This window comes from Centruroides vittatus, unplaced genomic scaffold, assembly GCF_030686945.1.
Source record: "Centruroides vittatus isolate TY-2023 unplaced genomic scaffold, ASM3068694v2 contig_1317, whole genome shotgun sequence".
Taxonomy (NCBI): Eukaryota; Metazoa; Arthropoda; class Arachnida; order Scorpiones; family Buthidae; genus Centruroides; species Centruroides vittatus.
Window position 1 is genome coordinate 48,617 of NW_027120840.1, and position 10,260 is coordinate 58,876.

Consider the following 10,260-nt stretch of genomic DNA (forward strand, 5'->3'; position numbering starts at 1 on the left):
CACGAGTTTAAACAAACAAAATAAGACATATCTTTCCAAGTAATATTACTTCGCTGTTATTCATTACTTTTACTTTTATATCAGGAGAAACTCAGCCACTTGTTAAATAGTTATGGGCCTCTAAAGATTTATAAGCTTTCATTTGTGACAGGGTGTAGAAATTTGTTATAAAAACCAAATAGTTTATAATGTCATCAAATTCTACTTTCGGCCACAACTCTTGATCTACGACAAAGTCTGATCAACTGGCTTCGTATGGATCGCCTTGACATAACGAAATTTTCTCTTCGTATAGAGCTGCATTTCTTCCTGTTAGACTGCTAGAATAGCCCGCAAGAAAAGAATCTTTTTTAACTTAATTCATGATAATAGAACTGCAGTATTTCTGTACGTTTAAACTAAAAAAAGACGTCGACCAACAGACCAAGTGCAAGCTAAACGAGCGAAAACTACCACAAAAATGGCGAATGGGCAGAGCAAACGTGTGTTTTATCGCGTGACATGCGACCTTGAAACCTCTCTATATAATCAAGATGGGTTGATAATAATAATAATAATAATAATCAGCGCTGGTTAGGGGTCGAAAGGTTAGGGGTCAAAAGTTGAAATTTGGTACACAGTTAGGGTACGTCACGAGAACGTACGCTAAGAAGGGATTTTTCTAAATTCTCCCCCACAGGAGTGAGGGAGAAGATTAAGGCTTATCCTAAAGAACTGAGCTTCTACTCTACTATTTTAGATGCGGTTTTTTGCGTTTTCGATTGTGTTTTAATAAGGTACATCACGAGAATGTACACTAAGAAGGGATTTTTCGAAATTCCCCCCGCGGGGGAGAGATTGTTAACACTTCCCTGCGGGAGAAGTGTTAACAATGAAACTGCCAACAATGAAAGTGCTAATAACGGAAGTGCTAACAATGAAAGTGTTAAGAGAAAGCAACGTGCAAGATTTACAGGCGCAGATGCGGTATTTTACGTTTTTTTCAGGAAATCGAACATATTTTTAGAACCATCTAAAAATTCTCTAATTAGTCAGGAAACAGGGGGACCTAATTCTTGCATTCTGTGAAAATAGATAAGATTGGCTATAATGTAATACAGTAGAGCATCGATTATCCGACCCCAATCAACCGTCACATCGGTTAACCGACCGCGTTCTAGTCGGTTAGTGTCGGTTAAATGTCCGCTAGTGATGTGGCGCTACAATATGTCTTGGCTACTTTAATATTATTTTTGTTAAATTTTTGCGTGTTTTAGCTGGCTTGACAATGAAAGGGAAGCCAGTATTTAAACGAGGCTTAATTTTCTATTTTTCTTTATTTTTGAATTTATTTTGTGCAAAATAAAAAAAATTATTTTTAACGATACAATAACGACTATTATTATTTTAAAAAAAACAATTTGTTAGGCTTAACATCGATGAAAATTCAACGCGAAGTACTGTATGTTAATAGCAATATACTAATATACTAATTACATGAGATATACAGTAATCTTAATTTCCGCTATCGTTACTCTTTTCTCGAGCAACGCCGGGCTTGTCTGCTAGTATTTCCATAATTTAATATATATAATTCTCATCCTTCCCTTTTCTTCTTGGTTCAGAGAGTTCTCTAGAATCCTGAATATATCCAATATTAATTAACCCTTTCCATGCGGTTATATGTCACGTGACTTGCCGTTAATTCGTGATTCGGTATATGCCTTTAGCCGTAATTAATCAAAAAATTCGATTATTTTGCGTTATATTCGATTTTCCAGCGATTTTAGCTTTTATTCGCTCTTCTGTAGGTCGATTGACTTTGTTTAAGCCAAAAAGTGTTTTGTGACCACCCCTCGGCCATAAATATTTTGCTAAAATGGACCCCCTACCATTCTACAGCAAATCTTCCCAGTTAACTACACAGTTAACTGAAAACAATCAAAAAGAAACTCCTTCTACAGTTTTATTGGGTATCTTCTGTCTTTGTTGACATTACTTTAACTAATCACAGTCTTGTGAAAGGAAAATTTGCCGCGAAAAGTCCCGTCTCCAACCTTCCAAGTAAACTGTAAACAATCGCAATAAATCCACTTTTTAAATCGTTTTTTTAGCATTAATTAACTAATTTAATGTACTTAGACATTAAATTAGCTAATTCTACAATATTTCGGCTAGTAAATATGTTTTTAAAACTATCTAGCAATAAATATTTCCTGGAAACTCCACCTCCCTATAGTAAATCTATGGAAGATCTTGCTGTTAATTGGCTTTAAAAATTTTGTTTCTACGCCTGTTACGCTATAATTGGTAATTTATATTATGACTGAATCAACTTCAACGAATGAGAGTTTTTTCTAAAACCATTTGGTCGGGATTTTCCCGCGAAGAACCAATCCACGTGATTAAAGTCAGAATGTAAACAAACGTTAAAAGATAGCTATATTCATCATTTTAGAGCCGTAATTCTACTAGTTTTCATGTTATTTGACTTTATTTAGTCAAGAAGATTTCTTATCAAAAGCTTTTATCTGAAAAATTTACCGAAAAACTCATTACTTCCGGATATTGCGTAATTGCAAAAAAAATTAACTAATCGCTTATTTTAGTGTATTATTGTATAAAGCATTGAAAAAATATAAAAAAGTGTCATATATTCACTATTTTAAGCAGAAATATATGATGATAAACTTTAACGTGTCGCTTTACGATAGCAATCGGCTCCTCTCCCTGCTAAGTAATTAGAGACATAGTGTAAATAATGGCAATAACTTCTCCCCCGCTCTAGCTAGAGAGCTGCGGTTTCTCTTATTTAAAAGAAGACAGATGTATCTAACTAACAAATGTACAAAGTTTAGCGATTCTCTGTAAATTAATTATTTTTTTCTTTTGTTCGTAAACTTCAAATTTTAATATTATTTTAAATTTCTATTAAACTAAAAATTAAACAATCGTAAACTGTGATATGTTCTTAATCAAACACAAAAAACAGATTAAACATAGCGCGATTTTGAAGCGAAATATCGCGATTTAAAAATTATCCAAAAACTGCAAAAATGCGCCGCGTGACGAATTCCACTCAATTATTTGCTGTAGATCGCCAGCATGGAAAGGGCTAACCAATCGGCGACCGGCTTGTGACGTAGACAGTGTCTCTCGGGGACAAGTGACGATGACTGGAATCAGGCTCCTAATATTTGCTAGAGATATTTGTAAGTTAGAATTTTAAATTCGTGGCCCAAATTAATTATTAATTTGTCCGGTTTTCGTAGAAATTGTGAAATTATGATGAAACAAAATAAATTTATAAAATATTTGCCAGTATTTTACTTTAACCGTTAGGCCAGGAACACACATGCGTAAAATTCAGCATAAAATATAGCATAAAACAGAAAACGTAAAAATTTTTCTGAAATTTTGGCTGAAACAGAACTGAACTGAACAGAACTGAAAATAGAGTAGAGCGTGTCTCTACTTTTTACGCCAAAATTCCTCCAATAAAGAGAAGTCTTTTCCGTGACGTCAAAGTAGACACGTGCTTTTTATTCTAACAATGGCGGCAACGAGAGTTAACCCTACAATTGTGACGGTCTCGAAAAAACAAAAAATAAATGAAATACAGGGATTTATCGAATCCGTTCGACCACATCAGTGTCATGCATAAAGACACTGTATTTAAACAACGTTTATGGATGGCTGTAAGTGCAAAATTTCAAACAACAGGTAGGTCTTGTAAAATCGATATATAGGCCTAATATTTAGATCACACGTTCTTTATTTGAATTCGGAATATAAGTCTATTAATTTAAATTTTCTATATTATAGCAGAGGAAGTGGAGAAAAAATGGAAGGAACAAAGGGATAGATAGACTATATGAGAGGAAATAGTTAATAAAATTAGCACTGTTGGTGGCTGTGGTGTTTCCTATTCGGCCAGAATTTTTACGTATGTGTGTTCTGGCATAAAAGCGTAAAACAGAAACCGAACTGAAAGCTGATTTCTGATTCAGTTTTCTGCCGCACAATTTTACGCATGTGTGTTCCTGGCCTTAAAGATTTTAACTTTACACCCCCACCCAAACTTATCCCTAGACAGAAACCGGCTTGCCCGAGTGAGAATCAGCCTGGTGGCAACACTGATCAGAACCGAAATCAGTCGCTCTTCTCTGTATGTAGATTAACATATCACACCTTTTACCGTAGTTGAAAATGTTTGCGTAAATTTCCTAAATTTACGCAATTTTTTAAAATTTCCTTTCAACTATAGAATTTTAAAAATACTTTCCTATCCCCTAGAAGCGGACCCTATTCCCTAAATTTAGGGAAACTTCCTTAATTAGGGTTCCCGTCGCTGAGGGATTCCTTTCTTGTTCAGAAATTTATTTCTGGAAAAGATTTAGATCACCTGTGGGAAGAAAACAAAAGAAACCGCAAGTAAACGAAGAAAATAGTGTATAGGTCAAGGTGTCATAGGTCACCTTCTGTGAACGAATCGAATATTGTTTTTTTTTTTTTTTTTTTTTGGTTGAGGAAGACTCGAGAATAAAGAAAAATGGAAGATAAAGGTTTATCCTTCGTACATAGCGCGCTTTTTCCTAATTTTGCTTTCTTAAGACACCTCACTAGTAGAGTCAGAGGTGTCTTAAACAGATAGAAATTTATAGGGACGATGCGTATAATAAGATCTATAAGCGAAAACTCATCGGATTACTTACCGACTCTGCACGGTAGAAGCCACCATTGCCTAACCTCGTTCACGTCGTGGAGTAGCACATCGGAGGGCGGACGCTTACAAATCGTGTGACGTACCACGCTTTGACGTCGTCGGTCACGTGACACGATTTGTAAGGAAGGTTTCATAATCGCTGTTCTAACACCTGTTGCATCTATTTTTTTTAAGTAAAACATTTCCAAACGGAAAAGTATGTGGTAGTCTATTGATTCCACATCTTACATATTATATAACTTTACAATTTTAAATTAAAGAGACCAGTTATATAAAACATATGTTTGTAAATTTATAATCATTTCATCTGAATTTTAAAGTCATTTGATTATGATCTCTTTTTAAGAAGTTAATCTCGAAAAATAAAACGTCCATGTCAAATCTTAACTGGTAAATTCCGTTATAGAACGTTGCGGTGTTACCGAAGCGTAACTCCAGAAAAGTTCGTCAAACTGTGGTCCGCGGGCCGTCCACGTGGGTTGTCACAAGAAGTAGTCACGTGTTAGCATTAAGGGTGAATTCTGACCTGTTCTTATATTCTGACGCTGTCGGAGGTAGCAACGAATCTTTGTAGTAGTTTACGGTAGAAGGCAACGTGGCCTGTTCCATGGCTCGGATAATTCCGTTTTAGTGTTCATTATGTAGTTTTATGCATGAAGATTTACAAGTTGAGAAAGCGTACATCGCTTTATACATTCATACGGTGATTTAAGTGGTAAGTGTCGTTTCGAGTTTTCGTATCTACTTTGAATGCTATTGGAACTAGTGATGTAACGAATAGTATATTCGGCATCAGGCCGAATACGGAATATTCGGCCAGGAGCGTGGCCGAATGGCCGAATATTCGGCAAAACTATTCGGCTTAATAAACGCACGTACGAAAACTGGCGCGCAAACCGCATTATGGCAAGGATCGCGCACCCTGCTCTCTATTGGCCCGCTGTCACTACGATTTTTTCTTCCAGTATGTCTAAATTATTTAAATTAATTAATTAAATTATAATTATTAAAGTTAACATGAGATGGAGCCTAATCTCTACCCTAGTGCCAAATTAGTTTATAATTTATGTAATAGCCGTAAATAGTCCGATATGATTCGGTAGTTGTTAGTATTTGAATGTAAGTTATAATTTATAAGTTATTTTATTTGCAATCGATCTTTTTAACTCTTTAATTAAACACTAAAATATTGTTTATACTACGTGTTTGTAGACTGAATAGTACTCTAAGGATATACTTTAGTGGGCGCATATGATCTAGTTTCTCCCCAGTTGTGGAACAGTTCAAATATACTCTTGGGGGTTTCTATTTGTAAAGTTTTGTGATATTTTGTTGCTATTGTTTTTGTCAATATTTTTAAAATTTCAGAAAAAATCAGAAAAAAGGAAAAAAAGAACAATTATATAAGACAACTGTACGAGCATTTAAATATAATTAGGCAAACTAATAAAATGAATAACAACAATGGTAGAGAGATCCACCAATCATGGTTAAGCATTATAAAAAGGGGAGAGGAAGAGGTATAAAAGAAGAGATAAAAACAAATTAGAATAGAAATTAAGTAGAAACGAATAAACAAACAGAAGTAAGTTAATTGAAATAATAATATTTTAGATAAAATTAAATTCATCGTTTTAAACTGATTTTAATGTATAAAAATTAGGAATGTGTCAAATTGTATGGTTGCTGTGGATCGTGAATTTAATTGGAAATGTAAAGAAGTTCGGAAATACAGAAATTGTAAGAATTTTTAATTTATTGTCGGGAAATGTTTTGTGTTTCTAACTAATTTTAGTTATAATTGTACCAAGCAATGTTTTTTATTGTTAATTGTAGAAAGTGTCGTTTAAAGGCTTTCTGAGGAGGGACGAACAAGTCCGAAACACATGTTTAAAGTGTATGTGTTCGGGTGAACTAAATAAAGAACATTATTTTTTATCTGTAAGACTAAATATCTGCATCCATAATTTCTAGTATAATAAGTCCTGTTAATATATAGAAAGTACTAGTATACAAAACAAATTTTAAATAGAGTTAAAAAGGACAAAGGCATAATAATTAGTTTTATTTTTCTATTTAGCTAATCTTCATCCTGAAAATACAGAAAAGAGAAACTAAAACGGAGAAAAATGAAATTCAATTTTCCAAGAATGAAATCCATGATTCACTCTTAAAAATTTGTATTTTACCGTTGCCTACGTTGTGAGTCCCTCTTATCCAGAACGAGTTATGAGGGAAGTATACTTAACACAACTGTTTTAAACATACAATATTCTTTTTATCTGAATCTAATATATTATACAAGTTTACATTTAACAATAGGAATAAATAACAATATGAATAATACATTCTAATGTTAAACTCATGTAAAATTGAATTTTATGCAATTTATATAATGTATGTTATTATTATTTTCAGACGTTCTTTGGATGAAACAGAAAGTTTTAAAGAAAATATTATCCAAGATTATAATAAAACTGAATGTTAGATTCACTGCTTTATTTACATCACTGCACTTTGTTTAAAAATATAAAAGAAACAAAAGGTCTACTGCAAGAATACCAAAAGAAAAATTATGATGTTATAAATACACCTAAAGATTGTTTGTTTTACAGAAACTGTTTATTTTAATATGTCGTCCCTAATTATCTGTTGTTGAACATATTAGTAACATAATATATTTATACGCGAACATTATCACAATAAAATTAATTTACTGTGTTTTGATGCAGAAATTTGCTTTTAGATATAAAAATTATTATTTAATTAAATATTATTATTAATTTAATTATTGTTTTTATTCAAGAAACATTTTGTTATACATGGATAAAATATTATTTAAAACAATTTTTTTAATTGCAGAGAAATGGAACAAAAGGAAATATTCGTGTAAACACTGTAAGAAGAATTTCAAAACTAAACAAAGTTTGCAACTTCATGAAAGAATCCATACAGGAGAAAAGCCTTACACTTGTGATGAGTGTAAACAGAAGTTTACACAAAAGTCAAACTTAATAACACACCTCCGAATACACACTGGAGAAAAACCTTACATTTGTGACGAGTGTAAACAGAAATTTACACAAAAGGGAAACTTAATTGCACACCTTCGGATCCACACTGGAAAAAAGCCTTACAGTTGTGACAAGTGTGAACAGAGCTTTACAACTAAACAAAGATTGCAAACTCATAAAAGAATCCATACAGGAGAAAAGCCTTACACTTGTGACGAGTGTAAAAAGAAGTTTACACAAAAGTCAAACTTAAATAAACACCTTCAGATCCACACTGGAAAAAAGCCTTACAGTTGTGACGAGTGTAAACAGAAGTTTACACATAAGGCAAACTTAAATAAACACCTTAGGATCCACACTGGAGACAAACCTTACAGTTGTGACGAGTGTAAACAGAAATTTACACAAAAGGGAAACTTAATTGCACACCTTCAGATCCACACTGGAAAAAAGCCTTACAGTTGTGACGAGTGTAAACAGAAGTTTACACATAAGGCAAACTTAAATAAACACCTTAGGATCCACACTGGAGAAAAACCTTACAGTTGTGACGAGTGTAAAAAGAAATTTGCACAAAAGTCACACTTAATTAGACACCTTCGGATCCACAACAGACGAAAGTAATATGAATGTTAATTATGTCAAGTTAAATTCATTCGAAACCATGATCTAAAAGTACATTAGAATATTCACAATTAGAAATTTCGAAGAAATATTATTGTTTATTTTTTTATTGATGTATAATGTTCGAAAGACATAAGCGAAAGTGGTTATAAATTAAAATGACGTTTTTCCAATTTTTGATAAGTTCCAACTATAAAACATTTTAATTATTTATTGAATATTTTATTGTCTTTATGTAAAACTTTCTCGAATAAAAAGTCGTTCCATAGATACTTGTCTGTATTAATTATAGAGTAGTTGCACCATGAAATGACCAATTAAGCACCTTGATGAGATTTGAATATAGTTACTTAACACACATTTAACATAAGTAATGGTCATTGCTGGTTACCAAGAACTGGCACTACTCATTACAGAAAATTAAAAATTCATTTTCTGAAAGTGATTATATTAATGAAGTGATGTTTTTAAAATTTAAAAATTACCGGTGAATGACCATATGGCTGTAGTAGTTGACTAGCTGAGGGATAGTGAATTATCACAAGTGACTAATAATAAATAATTGGAGTTTAGGATACTATATGCAATTTGGTACCATTGTATACTATATATGTGTTGGCAATTTTATGTAATTCAGTCATGTAATTTCAGATTAAGAAATTATAATAAAAATATTAATTTTTAGAAAAGGTTTTTAATTGAAAAATATCATATATACAAAGTTATAGAAATTATCAGTTTGATAATCCATAGAAAAATGTGTTTCATAGATAGTCAATATTGCAGTAATTTTTTAAATTTATCTGATTGTTGTCAGATGCAGCGCCGTAACTAATCATTTATGCGCCCGGTGTGAGCTTCTGTAACTACGCCCGAAAACTTGGTCCAGGTCATTTCTGCCCTCCCCCCCAGTGTCTACGCCCTGTGCCTGGGCACCGCTGGCATCGCCCTAGTTACTGCACTGGTCAGATGCAATGGCTTCCTTGAAATCTGATTAAAAAAATTAAGCGGAATCTCATTTTCTATCATTTGCAGTGCACATTTATATAGTTATTCGTAATTGTCGAAGTGAGGTGAAGCCGAGCGACAACTAACAGATGATGCATCCCTTGTCAACATTATAACTCTAGAATGAGTTGTCCGATCTTGACGAAACTTTCTAGGCCGACTCTCATCATTCAAGGATGAACTGATTAAAATTTCAACTCTCAAAAATGATCCATTTTTGTAGAACTGGAGATAGGAGTCAAAACAAAGGTCGCGTTTTTCTTCAGCATTAAAGGTCAAAAGGAGCTGACTAAGGCTACGTCCTACGTGGCAGCATCCAGCGACAGCGGGCAGAAAGAATCTTTGTACGCGTTTCTAACTCGCGAGCGACTTCTGTCCAGAGTGGACGTGTGTTGTTTACAAGATGGCGGCGAGAAGACTCGGTCGAATGCTACTATGGAAAATATGACAAGTATTAAAACGGCAAATTTGAAAGGTAAATGTTATCGCTAACTAGATACAGAACAAATATTATTCTATAAAGATTCTTCATAAGTTAAAAAAAGTTTTATTTTTAAAACGTTACATTTATACAAAATCAGAAATTATTCAATTACGTAAAAGATTATTAATTAAAGTATATACAACATATATAACACAACTTATTTGTCATTCTATTTTTTATTTATCTACAAAAGCAATTTTTTTTTTCTTTCGAAGCGGCTTGCTTGGCAGCTGATTCCTGCACGTGTGTAGAAGCGTCATCTAGTGGTCGCTGCACGCTAAACGCGGTTACTCCGGACGCGCACATTTCCTGGAATCAGTGATTGTGCTCTTCAGTGCCTGGACTTTCAATTGAGATTGTTTTCTATTGCCAACTGCCAAATTTTGGAGTTCTGTCGTATTGCAAATGTAAGCCATTTACATTTT

General features: G+C 33.3%; 1 protein-coding gene across 1 annotated transcript; it reads left to right on the plus strand.

Annotated features, from left to right (window-relative positions):
• The first annotated feature begins 7,423 nt into the window (after positions 1–7,423).
• LOC136990543 (gastrula zinc finger protein XlCGF57.1-like) lies at positions 7,424–8,440 on the plus strand. Its single transcript, XM_067288948.1, has one exon. It carries the CDS (start codon positions 7,528–7,530, stop codon positions 8,341–8,343), a length of 816 nt encoding a protein of 271 aa, XP_067145049.1. The 5' UTR covers positions 7,424–7,527; the 3' UTR covers positions 8,344–8,440.
• Positions 8,441–10,260: the final 1,820 nt, after the last annotated feature.

What these genes read in the sequence shown, in the direction of transcription:
- LOC136990543 (XM_067288948.1), top strand. Translation starts at nt 7,528, where the DNA reads ATGGATAAAATATTATTTAAAACAATTTTTTTAATTGCAGAGAAATGG.